Raw genomic sequence first — 17843 nt, 5'->3', positions numbered from 1 at the left:
GGAGACAGAGACACATGTGGGAGCTTCCTTGCTGAGTGAGGATTTGAACCCTAGCCTCCCAGGCCCTATTCCAGCACTCTAACCGTTACTTCACATTGTGAAGACACAAAAGTATATGCCTTGCTGAAGGCACAATAAAGTTATATGGGAATTCCCCAAGCCCACTGTGGTAAACCAGGAAGCTTTGCTCTAAGTGAGGAAAAGGAAATCCTATTTTTCTATGTCAAGCCTCCTCTTGATCCCCTTTCCTTGGGGGGGGGGGGAGATTTGCTATAAAAGAAGTAATATACCAACATAAGTAGGCAACAGGCCTCTGGCGGATGTCATGCAGTTGCCCATGATAGTTCAGGTAAATCCTAAAAGGAAACATTGAACTTTGACTCCTATGAATGTCTTATTTCACCAAAGTTGGGCATGTTCATGTCAGGATTTGGAGCCAGGTGTCATCCTTTTTTACAAACATGTTTTTCCTCCAGCGCCACACCTGCAGGTGGAGCTGCATAAGGAGTTCAGAGTGTCACAGAAGTGATACGTCTTCCCTTTATAATTATCAAAATAATAGTGATTCATGGGGAGAGGGGTGCTGATACTTTGCACTAAAGCCGAAGAGATTTGTCCAAAGATCAACTTCGAGTCTGCTAAAAGACACACTGGAAATTAGAACAATATGAGGTGATGTCTTGCACCTGAGCCACACAAACGTCTCCTGTGCCACCGAAAGCCTCGGCTGAGATTGAGGACAGGCCATAATAACTCTGCCCTTTGTGATTCCTTGGCTGGGCTCCATCAAGAAAGCTCCTGAACCACCACAATCACTACAACAAAAGCTTTGGCTTCTTCAAACGATTCTTCTAATTCATCGTAGGAGAGCTGCCATAAAGGAGGCAGCATTTCCAGGAAAACCCAGGATGGCCCTGGTTCTGCTGCTGCTACTGCCTTATGCAGACTGTGTGATACAAAAGACAAGGTGCCCTCTTACTTTGGAAAGGGATGGAATAGACTCAGCTAATTATTACAGGCCAGGAGACCACCTCATCAGCGGGGTCATCTCTGCCACAAATACTTTATTTCGAGCTCATAGCTTCAGCAGCACTCCCTCTACCAGCTTTCTTTGGTAAGCCGTTTTGTGGAGATGGAATTATGGGATGCTTTGCTTCCTATTACTTGCTCCCTTCCTTCCTGCTTGGCAGGGGGTTGGACTCGATGGCCCTTGTGGTCTCTTCCAACTCTATGATTCTATGATTCTATGATTCCTATCTTCTTCGCAACTGGCCAGGTGGTTGGCTCCTGACTGATACCAGCTACAATAGCTGAGGATGCTGAACAGACTTGGGCTGCAGTGTTGTTTGGCAGGGTTGTTGTGGGAGCGGGGGATGTTGCTGTTGGGGTTTTTTACATCTTGATTTTAGATATTGTGATTTATGCAGAAATGGTTCCGTTGGGTTGCAAATTTTCAAATTTTCTTCATTGTTTTGTTATGTTGCAGTTATTCATTTTTCACATTGTAAGCAGGGGTGCCAACTTGAAAAAAATATTGGGGGGGTGGGCAAGTAAACCCCACCCTGCATTGTCACGTGATGTGGCACACACGCATCATTTGAATAGCAATGCCCATCAATGGGGGGGCAGCCCCCTCAAATATTTTATCGGGGGGATGAAGGGACCTCAGTCCCTAGGAGTTGGCTCTTGTGGTTGTAAGTACCTTGAGCTTGGTTTGAATTGTGGAAGGGTGGCATGCCGATAAAATTCTCTCTCTCTCTCTCTCTCTCTCTCTCTCTCTCTCTCTGTGTGTGTGTGTGTGTGTGTAACATTTCCATGAGCTCCAAATGTCCCCACTTACCAGGATTTCTCTCATTATCTAGTACTCCCTCCAAGAACATAAGAGCCCACTGAATCAGGCAGAATGCATCCTTTTATCACAGTGCTCAATCAGATGCCTGTGGGAAGCATGCATGCAGAAGGATTCATGGAATATTAGGTTAGCAAGGGATACTAGTCGTCATGTTCTCCATTCACTGAGGCAGCATGCCTCTCAACACCAGTAGCTGAGAATTGCAAGTGGGGAGAGCGCTCTTGGCTTCCCATGAACGTCTGGTTGGCCGCTATCAGAACAGGAGGCTGGACCAGATGGGCTCCCTTGGGCCTGATACAGGAGACCACTTCTGTAAAGGATGGTAGAACAGAACAATGCCGCCTTTCCTCTCAAGTCCTCTGAACAGATGCAGGGTTGTAGCTAAAGTAGTCCTTGCTTGATTTTTGTAGGGACAACCTCCCCCCCCCCCCCCAATTCTGTCTTGGTTGCATTGCACCTCACTGCATGTAGCCCAGTTACAACATCCTCATTCGGCATCTTCTTGGCCGTTCTTAAGATTTTAAAGAAGGCAACTGTTGCTAGGTCACTGCCATATGGCCCATTGATTAGTGTTCATTCTGATTCACTTGTGGGGAGGTCATGCAACATGCCATCAAGGGGTTGTTATTCCACACTTTCCAGTATGTTTTCTGTCACTTTCCTTACCCCCCCCCCAAAAATGTCTCTGGGCTTGGAAGGATTGTTGTAATTGAGCCTAAATCCACCACATTAATGGTGCGGCCGGAATTTGCTGGTGTGCCATTGGATCCCACCCGCAAGACAGCCACAGTCTGGAAGCTCCCATCATTAGCTTATCCACAGTCCTGCACAGCTGGGGGAAGTGAGGTGTTTGCAGAGCGAACATGGGGCAATGAGCAGCCACCAGAGCAGAGTAATGTTCAGCCAGGGAGATGAACATGAAAGGGGTCTTCCAAAAGAAGTAGTGAGGCTTGGTGGGACAACTGGGGGAAGGGTGTTCAGATACTTTCAAGAATTAGAAACAGGAGGTTGTGTTTAGCTTCACTGTGTGTTTGCAGCTGAACTGCAGCTGCATGTGAATGTATGTGCGTTTGTGTGCGCATGAGTGTGCAGTTGCTATGACTTCGCTTGATCTGCACTATAGAGTACACTATACTCCATTGCATGCATTGTATATAATGAGAATAAATGTAGGAGGCAATGGTCAGGAAAATGGAAAGTTAAGAAAAGAAAGTGTTGGCAAGAGGGTGAATCATCAAGAGTAATCTGTAATCTGGTGAACCAGGTTCACATCTCCGCTCCTCCACATGCAGCTGCTGGGTGACCTTGGGCTAGTCACACTTCTCTGAAGCCTCTCAGCCCCACTCACCTCACAGAGTGTTTGTTGCGGGGGAGGAAGGGACAGGAGAATGTTAACCGCTTTGAGACTTCTTCGGGTAGTGATCAAGTGGGATATCAAATCCAAACTCTTCTTATCTTAAACAGCCAGAGTTAAATCTGATATGTTCACTGAATGCTCAAGGATGATCTGATATGTACATTTTTGTAGGAAAGGAGCCACAAAATACTGGCAGCTCTTGTCCTTTGTGTTTTCCATCCAAGAGATCAATCGGAATCCCAAGCTCTTACCCAACATCACCCTGGGCTACAGCATCTATGAGAACTTTTTTGATGGAAGGGTGACCTATGATGCTTTGCTGGACCTGCTGTCTCCTGGGCAGGCAAATATTCCAAACTACAACTGTGGTAGACAGACTAATGTATTCACTGTTTTGGAAGGGGCTGGCTCTCAAAACTCCATCTGGATTTCAAGCTTGATGGGCACGGATAAAATCCCACAGGTAGGAATGGAGACAAGTGGGGCATTTCCTGGTTGAGCCTAAATCCAGGGAATGCAACAAATGGGTGGGATGTATATTCAAAGTGATGCTGGAAAGAGACACTTTTTAAAACAGAGAATTGTTGGTGAATTGAAATAGGTTTCACTGCTCTTGGAGGACAGAAACATATCTTTCTTTTCTCACATAGTCATCTCTACTCATATATATTTTTGCACAATTTCAAAACAAGACTATGGATGCTTCCATACAACATTTTATGGTGGACTTGATGTTGCTCATACATGTTTTTCAACATCCACATGGCATTATCCTCATCAAAATGTCATCAGACATTATTTTTCAATTTATACCAGCTTTAGTGTGTTTTTTTGGGGGGGGGCATTAAGTAAAGAGCCAAGCTCATTATCTATGTGACAGCCCTTGAGATATTTGAAGATGGCTATCATATCAGTCTCTTCTTTTCCAGACTTAACATATGCAGCTCCTTCAACCATTCCTCATAAGGCTTGGTTTCCAGACCCTTGGTCATCTTGGCCACCCTCCTCTGCCAATGTTCCAGCTTGTCAACATCCTTCTTAATTTGTGGTGCCCAGAATTGGACACAGTATTCCAGGTGTGGTTTGACCAAGGCAGAATAGAGTGGTACTATTACTTTCCTTGATCTGGACACTATACTTCTGTTGATGCAGCCAAGAATAGCATGAGGTTTTTTGCTGCTGCATCCTTCTGTTGATACGTGTTGATACCCTTCTGTTGATACCCCAGATCCTTTCCACATGTACTACTAGCAAGCCAGGTGTCCCCCATCTTATATTTGTGCAGCTGATTCTTCTTGCTTAAGTGCAGAGCCTTACATTTGTTGCTACTGAAATTCATTTTGTTAGTTTGGGCCTAGTTCTCCTATCTACAAATTGGATAAGCACTCCATCAATTCCTTCATCCAAGTCATTTATAAAGATATTGAACAACAACAGACCCAAGACAGAACCCTGCAGCACCCTACTTGTTACTTTTTTCCAGGATGATGAAGAACTATAAATGAGCACTCTTTGGGTTTGGATAGTAAACCAGTTACAAATTCACCCTAACAGTTACCTCAGTAATCAGATCATCCTTTTTTAAATGCTCACAGACAGATTGTTGAATTATCTGTTTTAGGACCTTCCCTGGTATCGATGTCATTCCTACTGGTTGGTAGTTACCTCCTTTTTGAAGACGGGGACAACATTTGCCCACCTCCAGTCTGCATGGACCTCACCTGTTCTCCAAGAATTCTCAAAGATTATAGACAGAGGCTCTGAGATTACATACACAAGCTCTTTTAGACATTTAGATATGATGTTTATGTATGATTATTTCAATATGATAGCCATCTTCCAATATCTAAAGGATATAGAAGATGGAGCGAGCTTGCTTTCTGCTGCTCCAGATGGTAGAACCCGAACGAATGAGGGAGATTCCAACTGAACATTAGAAATAACTTTCTGAAAGTAGGAGCTGTTTGACAGTAGAATGGACTTCCTTGGAAGACAGTGGGCTCTCCTTCTTTGGAGGTTTTTTAGCTGAGGCTGGCTGGCCATCTGTCAAGGATGCATTAGTTGAGATTCAGTCATTGCAAGGGTTGGACTAGATGACCCTCAAGGTCCCATCCAATTCTACATTTCTATGTTTCTAATATTATTCCAGTGCAGGGGTTGGAAATATTTGGGCCTTGATTTGAACTCAAATGAGTCACAAATCTCTCATTCCTTCCCAGGTCAGTTATGCTTTTGTCTCTAATGTTCTAAATGATAAGAAGCAGTATCCTTTCTTCTACCGGATGGTCCCCAAAGAAGAAGCCCAGTACCCAGGGATTGTCAAGCTGCTCCATCACTTCAGATGGACATTGATTGGTCTCATTGCTCCAGACACGGACGATGGAGAGAGGTTCATGAAGTCCTTGACACCTGTGCTCACCCGAAGTGATGTTTGTGTTGTCATCTCACTAACCATTCAAGGACTGAATACAAATACAATACGGACGGATTTGTTTCCATTCCTCAAGTGGAAACAAGTCCATGTATTTGTTTACTATGCAGATATGACTTATTTCTTAGATGGAATGCTACTTGTACAAAATGCTCTTGAGATGAAATCCCTTGTTGGGAAAATCTGGATCACAACAGCTATGTGGGACGTCTCCTTGGAGTTGATGTACAGTGGCTTAACTTCCCAACAAATCCGTGGTATTTTTTCCTTCTTTATTGAGACAAATGAAAGGACCAAATATGATGACTTTGAGCCCTTTTTCTTTGCTATCAAGCAGTTTTGGGACAAAGCTTTTCGTTGTTCCTATTTAAAGGATGCATTGTCAGTGAAAGGCTGGACAAGATGCAGAGAGAGAGAGAAACCGGAAGTGCTGCTGCCCCAAGATGATCTGCAAAGAAGCCTTTCTCTGGACTGCCACAGAATCTACAATGCTGTCCAAACCGTGGCACATGCCTTAAATGCTGCATATTCATCTAGATCTAAGCAAAGGGTGAGGGAGAGACTGGAAGCTCAAAGGCTACAGCCATGGCAGGTACGGTATTTTCTTTTCCATCATAGACAGTCTGAAAAAGTTTGCGAATCTCTGGTTTAGGACATAGAGAGCTCCTCATCACTAGAGAATGTGGAGTGGTAAAGTGAAAAATTGCAAACCCAGTTCCTGTTCCAATTTTTGCTCCATTACACTGGCCTCAGAGGACACAACTCTTCTGGTAACAAGTCCCAATCACTCCCGTTACCTTGGGTTCTTTTGGGCAGGGAGGGTGACATTCCCCAGACTGTGAGTCCATATTAGAAATTTGTTTCAGTTTGATTTAAAAGGGGGAAAGCTACCTAATCCATACTTTCAGAAACAATTCAAGAAGGGAAGCACAGTCATCCTTTCAAATTCCCACTTCTATTAGTTTTTTTGATGCAGTTCTCCAACCAGTGCTTAGAAAAACGCTTATATTGGGGCAGGTGTGCATAAAAAATGAATATACTAGAGAAAATATATATCGTAGTGTGTATATATTAGCCAAACCCACATACAAAGAAGTGTCCATTAGAAGAAATGGGCACTAAAATGCTGTTGAAGCTGGAGGAAGAACATGGAGAATGGAATTCAAGATTGGAAAAGATGAGAAACCGAGAGAACCATAATTGACTGAGCTACTTGAGTCTGCAACCAGCCCCAAATCAGAGCTGCTCCAAGCATGAAATGGGCAGAAATGGATAGTCAGTGTCCTTTCCCATGTTCTAAATGCTGCTCTTTTCTCTACCATTCCAGCTCCATCCTTTCCTAGGAAATTCCCAGTTCTACAATGCTTCCATGGACTTAGTGTATTTGGACGAGAATGGGGAGCTGGTAGCTGACCTGGACATTGTGAACTGGGTGGTGTTCCCCAATAGGTCCATACTCAGAGTGAAGTTTGGGAGTATTGACAGACAGGGATCGCCAGACCTGAAGTGCACCATCGACCAGGAGGCCATTGTGTGGCCAAAGTGGTTCAATCAGGTGAGGGGGGCAATCATATATTTCTTTTCATTGTATGTTCCTTAAGCTTTTATAAGTGTACGATACAGTGGTACCTCGGGTTACAGACGCTTCAGGTTACAGACTCCGCTAACCCAGAAATAGTACCTTGGGTTAAGAACTTTGCTTCAGGATGAGAACAGAAATTGTGCGGCAGCAAGGAGGCAGCGGGAGGCCCCATTAGCTAAAGTGCTATCTTAGGTTAAGAACAGTTTCAGGTTAAGAACGGACCTCTGGAACGAATTAAGTTCTTAACCCGAGGTACCACTGTATACAGAACACCACACCAGAAGAAAAAGAGATGGAAAGAGAAAGTGAAACCTGGGCTCCTTCTGGCCCTACTTTTATAGTCAGCATTACCTTGACTGAAAGAGATAACAGAACCAGTTTAAGCCGCTGTACTCAGCTTCTCTGAAGGAATAACCCAAACATCATGAACCTTCTGCTTGTTTCTTTCACCCAGAACCCTCTTGAATTAATTAGAATAGGAAAGATCTCTACACATCAGATCAATGCTTTCTGTACTAAGAAATGCAAACTGACATAAACATCTATTCCATGGGTGGGTAAACTAAGGCCCAGGGGCTGGATCTGGCCCAATCGCCTTCTAAATCCAGCCCACAGACAGTCCAGGAATCAGTGTGTTTTTTACATGAGTAGAATCTGTCCTTTCATTTAAAATGCACCTCTGGGTTATTTGTGGGGCATAGGAATTTGTTCTCCCCCCCCCAAAAAAAAAATAGTCCGGCGCCGCACAAGGTCTGAGGGACAGTGCACCGGCCCCCTGCTGAAAAAATTTGCTGACCCCTGATCTATTCTTACAGCTGGGGTGTGCAACAGAGAAGACCCAGTTTTATGTTACCGTGCAACATATTGTGTCTCAAGCAACGTGGTGGTTGTTTCAGCCTTGCAGGGTTCGATTTAATTGCAAAATTTGCATTAAACTTACTATACTTTAAAAATGCAAGGCTCAAGTTGAACCTGGGGCTAAAGGTCCAGTTAGGCCCTTCCCAACCTTACGTCTTATTTACATTGTTACATTACCCTGAACACGTTTTCATTGACTCGCCTTGTCTTTATGCTTAGACACTTCCTACTTCCAGGTGTGTGGAAAGTTGTGAACCTGGATTTGTCAAAGTGATTCAGGAAGGAAAGCCAATCTGCTGCTATGACTGCATTCCCTGTGCAAAAGGGACGATCTCCACTCAGGAAGGTGGGTGACACCAGCAGAAAGGGAAGCCCTTGGGGTCACTCAGAGGAGAAGATGGTGAAATGCAAACAGGGGACACAGAAAGGGCTGAACTCCTCAATGCCTTCTTTGCCTCAGTCTTCTCCGATAAAAAAAACAATGCCCGACCTGAAGAATTTGGAGCAAATGATTCAGCAGAGGAAACACAGCCCAGAATAACTAAGGAGATAGTACAAGAATACTTGGCTAGTCTAGATGTATTCAAGTCTCCAGGGCCAGATGAACTGCATCCAAGAGTATTAAAAGAACTGGCAGATGTGATCTCAGAACCACTGGCAGTCATCTTTGAGAATTCCTGGAGAACAGGCGAAGTCCCAGCAGACTGGAGGAGGGAAAATGTTGTCCCTATTTTCAAAAAGGGGAAAAGAGAGGACCCAAATAATTACCGCCGAGTCAGTCTGACATCAATACCAGGGAAGATTCTGGAACAGATCATTAAGCAAACAGTCTGTGAGCATCTAGAAAGGAATGCTGTGATCACCAATAGTCAGCATGGATTTCTGAAAAATAAGTCATGTCAGACGAACCTGATCTCATTTTTTGACAGAATTACAAGCCTGGTAGATGATGGGGACCCAGTGGATGTAGCCTACCTTGATTTCAGCAAGGCATTTGACAAGGTGCCCCATGATATTCTTGTAAAGAAGCTGGTAAAATGCGGTCTTGACTATGCTACCACTCAGTGGATTTGTAACTGGCTGACTGACCAAACCCAAAGGGTGCTCATCAATGGTTCCTCTTCATCCTGGAGAAGAGTGACTAGTGGGGTGCCACAGGGTTCTGTCTTGGGCCCGGTCTTATTCAACATCTTTATCAACAACTTGGATGATGGACTCAAGGGCATCCTGATCAAATTTGCAGATGACACCAAACTGGGAGGGGTGGCTAACACCCCAGAGGACAGGATCACACTTCAAAACGACCTTGACAGATTAGAGAACTAGGCCAAAACAAACAAGATGAACAGGGAGAAATGTAAAGTATTGGACTTGGGCAAAAAAATTGAGAGACACATATACAAGATGGGTGACACCTGGCTTGAGAGCAGTACATGTGAAAAGGATCTAGGAGTCTTGGTTGACCACAAACTTGACATGAGCCAACAGTGTGACGCGGCAGCTAAAAAAGCCAATGCAATTCTGGGCTGCATCAATAGGAGTATAGCATCTAGATCAAGGGAAGTAATAGTGCCACTGTATTCTGCTCTGGTCAGACCTCACCTGGAGTACTGTGTCCAGTTCTGGGCACCACAGTTCAAGAAGGACACTGACAAACTGGAACGTGTCCAGAGGAGGGCAACCAAAATGGTCAAAGGCCTGGAAACGATGCCTTATGAGGAACGGCTAAGGGAGCTGGGCATGTTTAGCCTGGAGAAGAGGAGGTTAAGGGGTGATATGATAGCCATGTTCAAATATATAAAAGGATGTCACATAGAGGAGGGAGAAAGGTTGTTTTCTGCTGCTCCAGAGAAGCGGACACGGAGCAATGGATCCAAACTACAAGAAAGAAGATTCCACCTAAACATTAGGAAGAACTTCCTGACAGTAAGAGCTGTTCGACAGTGGAATTTGCTGCCAAGGAGTGTGGTGGAGTCTCCTTCTTTGGAGGTCTTTAAGCAGAGGCTAGACAACCATATGTCAGGAGTGCTCTGATGGTGTTTCCTGCTTGGCAGGGGGTTGGACTCGATGGCCCTTGTGGTCTCTTTAAGTAATATTTATTAGATATTTTATATTTACAAAAAGAAAAAAGGTAAAAAAAACCAATACAAAAATTCAACAAACAATACATCAAAGATAAAAAACAACAACAATACAACAGAACAACAAGAAAAAACTTAAACATTTAAAAACACGTCTAAATTTCATTTTTTATCTTTCATATGCTTGTTTCCTCGACTTCCTTGCGCCTCCCTTTTTTGTATTCTAGTTCAAATTAGCTGATTCAACAAATCCTTTCCCTCTTTCTCAATTTTTGTTCTATAATTTATCCTAACACAGTTTAAATTTTCCACTTTAGCGCATTAACAATTAATTTTTGTATAATTCTTAATAACACTTCTGCTAAAACCATGTAACTTCATTCCAATATTCTTCTAACATTCATTAATTTTGCAATATTTCTGTAAATATACTTTTTTCCAATCTTCTTCCATCGACTTCTCCCTGGTCTCGGATTCTGCCAGTCATTTCCGCCATTTCCATGTAGTCCATCAGCTTCATCTGGGTAGCTCTTGTGTCTTCCAAGGCCCTTGTGGTCTCTTCCAACTCTATGATTCTATGATTCTAAGAATCCAGTCAGGCATCTTCTAAAAGCATTTCAAGGCAGGATGGGCTAATATGCTTCAAGTAGTATTCTTGATTTACGCAGGAGGTGAAATGGATGACCCATGAGGTCAGTTTTGACTGGGAGCTTAAGTGTTGGGCTTCCTGTTTCCTAAGTTTCATATATTTCATTGGAATTTTGTATTTTTAATTGTGTTCATGCTATTGTTTTGATATATACTTTCAAGGCTCCGGGGAGCTGAAACACTGTGGGGCCCCAATCTTTTTTTGAGGGGGCCACCCCACCCCCAATGTTTAGGATGTTGCATCAGGTCCCCTCAATCCTCTGGAGAAGCTGGTGCCTCTATATACTTGTACAGTGGAACCTTGGTTCTCGAACAGCTTAGTTGACGAACAAATTGGCTCCCAAACGCCAAAAACCTGGAAGTAAGTGTTCCGGTTTTTGAACGTTTTTCAGAAGCCAAATGTCCAATGCAGTTGTCGGCTATTGTTCCTGGGACGCCTGCGCCAATCAGAAACCATGCCTTGGTTTTCAAACATTTCAGGAGTTGGATGGATTTCTGAAACGGATTAAGTTCAAGAACCAAGGTTCCACTGTATTTCTCTTGCACATTTGTGTGTGTGTGTGTGTGTGTGTGTGTGTGTGAATTAAGCTTCTTTTAAAAGTCTGATAGAAATACCTAAATCACTAAATGCATCAGAGCCACCCCTGCTCCTCAGCCTTACTATATGTTGTCATCTCACCACCACTCGCCTTTTCAGGCTCTTTGGTATAAATTCTGAATCCAGAAATGCATGTTTTACAGAAGTCTGTTATGAATCTACAGTAGATTATTCGGCCTCAGCATAGTTCCCTGATCCACCCCATGGCCTCAAAACAGCCCCCCCCCCCCATTGTCTGATAAGCTAGAGGCCAACCTGATGAACCTACCCACACCCACCTTAGATCCAATCTTGAATTAGTTCACAGATTAGTTAATATTTAATAATAATAATTTTTATTTATACCCCACCCTCCCCAGCCAAGGCCGGGCTCAGGGTGGCTAACAAGCAATAATAAAAACAAGTTGAATGAATACAACTTAAAAACAAGATTAAAATACAACATTAATATATTGAAACATTAAAATATTAAAATGCAGCCTCATCGCAGGAGGAGAAAGAAAAAAGAAAAGGGGGAGGGAATCAAATTGGCTCCAAGCCAAAGGCCAGGCGGAACAACTCTGTCTTACAGGCCCTGCGGAAAGAAATCAGATCCTGCAGGGCCCTGGTCTCATGAGGCAGAGCGTTCCACCAGGCCGGAGCCAGTGTTGAGAAGGCCCTGGCTCTCGTTGAGGCTAATGTGACTTCCTTAGGGCCCGGGACTACTAGGGTGTTGCTATTTATGGACCTTGAGGCTCTCTGTGGGGCATACCGGGAGAACTTTTTAGAATAAAAAAAACCCATTCTAATTAAAAACAGTATACGGATGGTTGGAGGCAAGGACGTAGACAGTTTGCCTCCTTCTGCCCTACCCAGCCAAAAGCAGCGGGGCTGTTCTGCAGGGTGCCCCTTCATATGCAACTTTTCTGCAGGGACGCCACTTGGAATGAGCCCCTATACGCCATACAATTGATGCATATGTTCAACAGCTATTGAGAGGAGTCATAGATCAGACCAACGTTGCTTTGCAAAGTGTCTTTCTCCACAGAAACAGCCAGATTACTCTGGGCCACCCAACCTGACCCACATTGATATGTGACTGTCTCAACACAACCTGAATGCCAACATAATCCCGTCAAATAGGGTGGATATGGCTCAGGGTCTTGGTTGAACCCACTGAAAAGCTCTATTAAACATGACTCTTCTTCTTTGCAGATGCAGAGCATTGCACCAAGTGTCGAGAAGATCACCATCCAAACAAGGCCCAGTATAAATGTGTACCCAAGATAACCGTCTTCCTCGCTTATGGAGAATATTTAGGGATCCTCCTAACTTCCTTTGCCCTCTTATTGTCCTTAACCACAGTGATTGTGCTAGGAATCTTCATCAAATACTTTGACACTCCCATAGTCAAAGCCAACAACAGGGACATCTCCTACATCCTCCTTGTAGCCCTCCTGCTTTCCTTTCTGTCCTCCTTCCTCTTCATAGGCCAGCCAAGGAAAATGACCTGCTTTCTCCGACAAACAGTCTTCAGCATCATCTTCTCAGTTGCTGTCTCTTCTGTGTTGGCTAAAACCATCACTGTAGTGCTGGCCTTCCTGGCCACTAAGCCAGGGAACAGGATGAGGAGATGGCTGGGAAAGAGTTTGGCCAACTCCATTGTCATTTCTTGTTCCACTGTCCAAGTTGCTATCTGCACCTTATGGTTGGGACTTTCTCCACCGTTCCCAGAGTCTGACCTGCACTCCCACGCTGGAGAGATTATCTTGCAATGCAATGAAGGATCCATTGCCCTGTTCTATAGTTCCCTTGGCTACATGGGTTTCTTGGCTGCCATCTGCTTCACAGTGGCTTTCCTAGCCAGGAAGCTGCCTGGGGCCTTCAATGAAGCCAAGTTGATCACCTTCAGCATGCTGGTCTTCTGCAGTGTTTGGGTGTCTTTTGTGCCCACCTACCTGAGCACCAAGGGGAAATACATGGTAGCTGTGCAGGTCTTCTCCATCTTGGCCTCCAGTGCTGGGCTTCTGGGCTGCATCTTCTTTCCCAAGTGCTACATTATTCTACACAGGCCTGATCTGAATACAAAGGAGCAACGAAAACTAAAGAAGGCATATGATTTTTAACATGCTTTTACATTGTAACAATTGATGTCCAGCACAAAAGTCAGGAACTCCACATACACAAATGTTTTTTCCCTTTCACCTAAATCCTGAATGATGAAAAAGAATTCATAATGTTCATTTGGGCATAATGTTTGACATATGCTGTTGTACCACTGCCTGATCCCAGTATGTATCTGTTCAACAACACTAGTCTTTATGCAGTTTTCATCTGGGGTCACCCAGACTCATTTTCCACAGTTTTATTTTCTAATTCATTTCATTTCTATAGCAGTCTGATGCTTGGATTTGCTAGGTTACTTTATTGTCTATACTGATGGCTGGGCCATTTTTTAAAGTATAATTTTTCATTTTCATTGTGAAAATAAATTCAGTAAAGGCACAGACCTCTTTGGTGTCATGTAACCTCTCCGTGATCCCATGTTATCATCCCAAATTTGGTGGGAGGGTGTTAATTGAGACCCTCTGAGTTTTAGTAATATGGGTGTTAATATTTTAAGATTACAGTGGTACCTCAGGTTAAGTACTTAATTCGTTCCGGAGGTCTGTACTTAACCTGAAACTGTTCTTAACCTGAAGCACCACTTTAGCTAATGGGGCCTCCTGCTGCTGCCGTGCTGCCGGAGCACGATTTCTGTTCTCATCCTGAAGCAAAGTTCTTAACCTGAAGCACTATTTCTGGGTTAGCGGAGTCTGTTACCTGAAGCGTATGTAACCCGAAGCATATGTAAGCCGAGGTACCACTGTATAAATAAACTTCCTCGGGTGCCTTGGATAAAAGGCGGTATTGAAAAATAATAAACAGAGAAACCATGTGCAGGAGAACAGAGGTGCATTCACTCACGCACCTCATGAAAGTTAACAAGTTGTTTCACAAAAAGTTATTAGTATTATTATTATTTATTGAATTTATATGCCATCCTATACGACTAAACGACTAAACAACAACATAAAACAATGAGCTGGGTTGAAGCCGGTGTTAATATGAAGGCAGTGATGTGGGAAGCAGTAAGAGCACCAGCATTGAGCTTCCCTTGTTGGGTGGTGGTGGCAGTGCTGCGTAGCCATGCAAGAACCTCAACAACTTTCGGTGATCTTTTTGAGTTCTAAAAAATAGGGGTCATTTTGTATGTGAAGGAGTGTCTCCTCCACCCACTGTTCAGCCCAGAAACTGAGGTCCCGCTCCAAGGGCCTTCTGGCGTTTCCTGCACTGCAAAAAGTGAGGTTACAGGGAACCAGGCAGAGGGCCTTCTCAGTAGTGGCACCCTCCCTGTGGAACGCCCTCCCACCAGATGTCAAGGAAATAAACAACTTTGACTTTTAGAAGACATCTGATGGTAACCCTGTTTATGGAAGTTTTTAATGTTTGATGTTTTACCATTTTTTAAGTGTTGTAAGGCGCCCAGAGTGGCTGGGGAAACCCAGCCAGATGGGTGGGTTATAAATAATAAAATTGTTGTTGTTGTTGTTGTTGTTGTTGTTGCTACTACTACTATTACTACTACATGGGAGCATCTTATACATGATAAAATATGGTACATTTAAAGAAAATAAAGTGACATAAACCAATGAGATGTAACTTGCAAAAACTTATTGATGATAGTTGCACTCCTGTAATAATGTATTCATGTTTCAAAGGTGAAAGTCACTTCAGGTTTAGCTCAAGTGTGATTTTTCATCAGAAAATCCACATGGAAGAAAAACCTTATAAATGCTTCAGCTCTGAAAAGAGCATTTGGTGGAACCCAAACTTTGCATCCCACCAATGAATGTTTATTGGGAAAGAAACAGGAAAATATCACACCATGTTAGAAGTATTTATATTACTTCAAGCCTTGCTGCCCTTTTAATAACCCAGAAAGGATAAAATAGTGTCCCTCTTTTATATTGCAATAAAGCTCAGAGGTTTCTCCTCCTTGGGTGGCCACATTGCATCTTGATTCCTCCAAGAATCTTAGCCCTCAAAAGCCACCAGGGAAGCATCTTCAGGCAGCTCAAGCAACATCAATGGATCATCACTAACTTTTAGCAAGTAAACAAGCTTTAAAATATATAGCTAACAGCCCTGGCACTCTACACACACACACACACGCACAGAGAGAGAGAGAGAGAGAGAGAGAGAGAGAGAGAGAGAGACTGCTGCAGAAACACTTAGAATCCTCTTTGTCATTCTGGTCACTTCTCAAAGATTTTATGAGGTCAAGAAAGAATTGTAAAGAGTCCGAAACATGTTTGTGGCTGGAGCATGTTCACTATGAAGAGAGGCTGAAGCGCTTGTGGTCTTTGAGTTAGGGCCAGGAGGATGGGGAATCTAGAAGCTCACATAGAATTGTAGAGCTGGAAGGAACCATGAAGGTCATCTAGTCCAACCATCAGCAATGCAGGAATCTCAGCTAAAGCATCCTTGATATTTGGCCATCCAAACTCTCCTTGAAAACCTCCAAGGAAGGAGAGTTCACCACCTCCACTGTCAAACAGCTCTTACTGGCAGAAAGCTTTTCCATATGTGTCGTCGAAATCTCCTTTGTTGCAACCAGAATTCTTGTTAGATATTTTGAACTGTTTGGAGAAAAACTAGAAATCATCACCACATGTTGGGAAAAAATGGATAAAAGGAAGCCCTGATATCCTCACATCCTCATTCTTTCCCACCTACCTGCCCTTCACCATAAGATACTAGGATTGGTTATATAGTGAACCTTCTCCTGGCAAAAAAGAAAAGGATAAAGGCTATGTAAAAGTATGTATGTACCTATTGTTGAATAATAACAGGGACCCTGAAGCCCACTACATGTCCCAAGGTCCTGTATCACACCTGAATTAAGTTCACACCAACTGTTTCTGATTGAGAGTCTGTTTGAAGCAGAACCCATCCCTTTCTATAGCCTGGAGAATCAGATGCCATCTTTAGGTTTTTGTTGTCAAGTGCTCCTTTGTGTTCAGATCAGGTCTCAGTATAATGATGTAGCACTTCGGGATGAAGATGCAGCCCAGGAGACCAGCACTGGAGGCCAACATAGAGAAGATCTGCACGGCTACCATGTATTTCCCCTTGGTGCTCAGGTAGGTGGGCACAAAGGACACCCAAACACTGCAGAAGACCAGCATGCTGAAGGTGATCAGCTTGGCTTCATTGAAGGCCCCAGGCAGTTTCCTGGCTAGGAAAGCCACCACGAAGCAGATAGCAGCCAGGAAGCCCATGTAGCCCAGGGCACCATAAAACATGGCCACAGACCCTTCATTGCATTGAAGGATAATCTCTGCAGGCTGGGAGTGCATGTCAGACTCTGGGAATGGGGGAGAGGTACTCAGCCAGGTGGTGCTGATGAGAACCTGGACACTGGAACAGGAAATGACAACAGCATTGGCCAGACTTTTCCCCAGCCATCTCCTCACTCTGTTCCCTGGCTTTGTGGCCATGAAGGCCAGCACCACAGTGATGGTTTTAGCCAACAAAGAAGAGACAGCAACTGAGAAGATGATGCTGAAGACCATTTGTCGGAGAAGGCAGGTCTCTTTCCTTGGCCGGCCAATGAATAGGAAGGAGGACGAAAAAGAGAGCAGGAGGGAGACAAGGAGGATGTAGGAGAGGTCCCGGTTATTGGCTTTGACTATGGACGTTTCTTTGTACTTAAGGAAGATTCCTAAAACAATGCTTGTCATTAATAGCAGCAAGATAGCAATGGAAGCTAGAACCCTCCCCAAAGTTTCTTCATAGGTCAGGAAGGAGATACTTTTGGGAATGCATTGAACTTGAACCTTGTTTGGATGCTGATCTTCTGGACATTTGGTACAATTCTTTGCATCTAAGGAGGGAAAAGGAGTGCTTTATCATCATTTAAATCCATAACCATCTATGTTCTATGACATTTTAGGGGGAAAGATGTCAATATAAGGAAGGGCCAGGAAAAAAAGAATGCCCAAAAAAGGAATACACAAAATTGATTTATTTATTTGCTTATTGAATATTTATGCTTATACTGTTTCCTTCCTCCATGATGAGTGAGGTGGTTTTCAAATATTTCTCAGTTTTATCACCAAAACAACCTTGTGATACAGTTAAAGCTGAGAGGCAATGACCTCCCACAGAGGTGCTTCTTGTACAGCTTTTGCTGAATTTATACTGTCCTGTTTCATGTGAAATGGTTTTACTTTACATAAATAATACATTTGACCACTGAGGTTACTCTCAGTGTCCTCTCCATGATCGTTAAATTGTTGTCCACCAACAGCTTCCTTTTCGTTCTTTGTTTCAACCCACTTCCTAGAATTAACGTAGGTGAATAAAAATAGAGAAGCCAAAAAAGGGGAAACATTAAAAAATGTCTTTGACT

The 17843-nt window shown here is 43.6% G+C and overlaps 1 protein-coding gene across 1 annotated transcript; it reads left to right on the top strand.

Annotated features, from left to right (window-relative positions):
• Positions 1-908: 908 nt before the first annotated feature.
• LOC310672783 (vomeronasal type-2 receptor 26-like) lies at positions 909-13512 on the top strand (the record flags this gene model as incomplete). Its single annotated transcript, XM_083430434.1, has 6 exons — positions 909-1114; positions 3381-3672; positions 5429-6232; positions 6968-7195; positions 8300-8426; positions 12602-13512. The coding sequence occupies 6 exons, from the start codon at positions 909-911 to the stop codon at positions 13510-13512; spliced, it is 2568 nt and encodes an 855-aa protein (XP_083286560.1).
• Between the last annotated feature and the right edge of the window lie 4331 nt (positions 13513-17843).

This window comes from Podarcis tiliguerta (assembly GCF_965153285.1).
Source record: "Podarcis tiliguerta genome assembly, chromosome: 2".
NCBI classification, from domain to species: Eukaryota; Metazoa; Chordata; class Lepidosauria; order Squamata; family Lacertidae; genus Podarcis; species Podarcis tiliguerta.
Note: the sequence above shows the minus strand (reverse complement) of the source record. Positions and strands in the feature narration are given on the sequence as shown.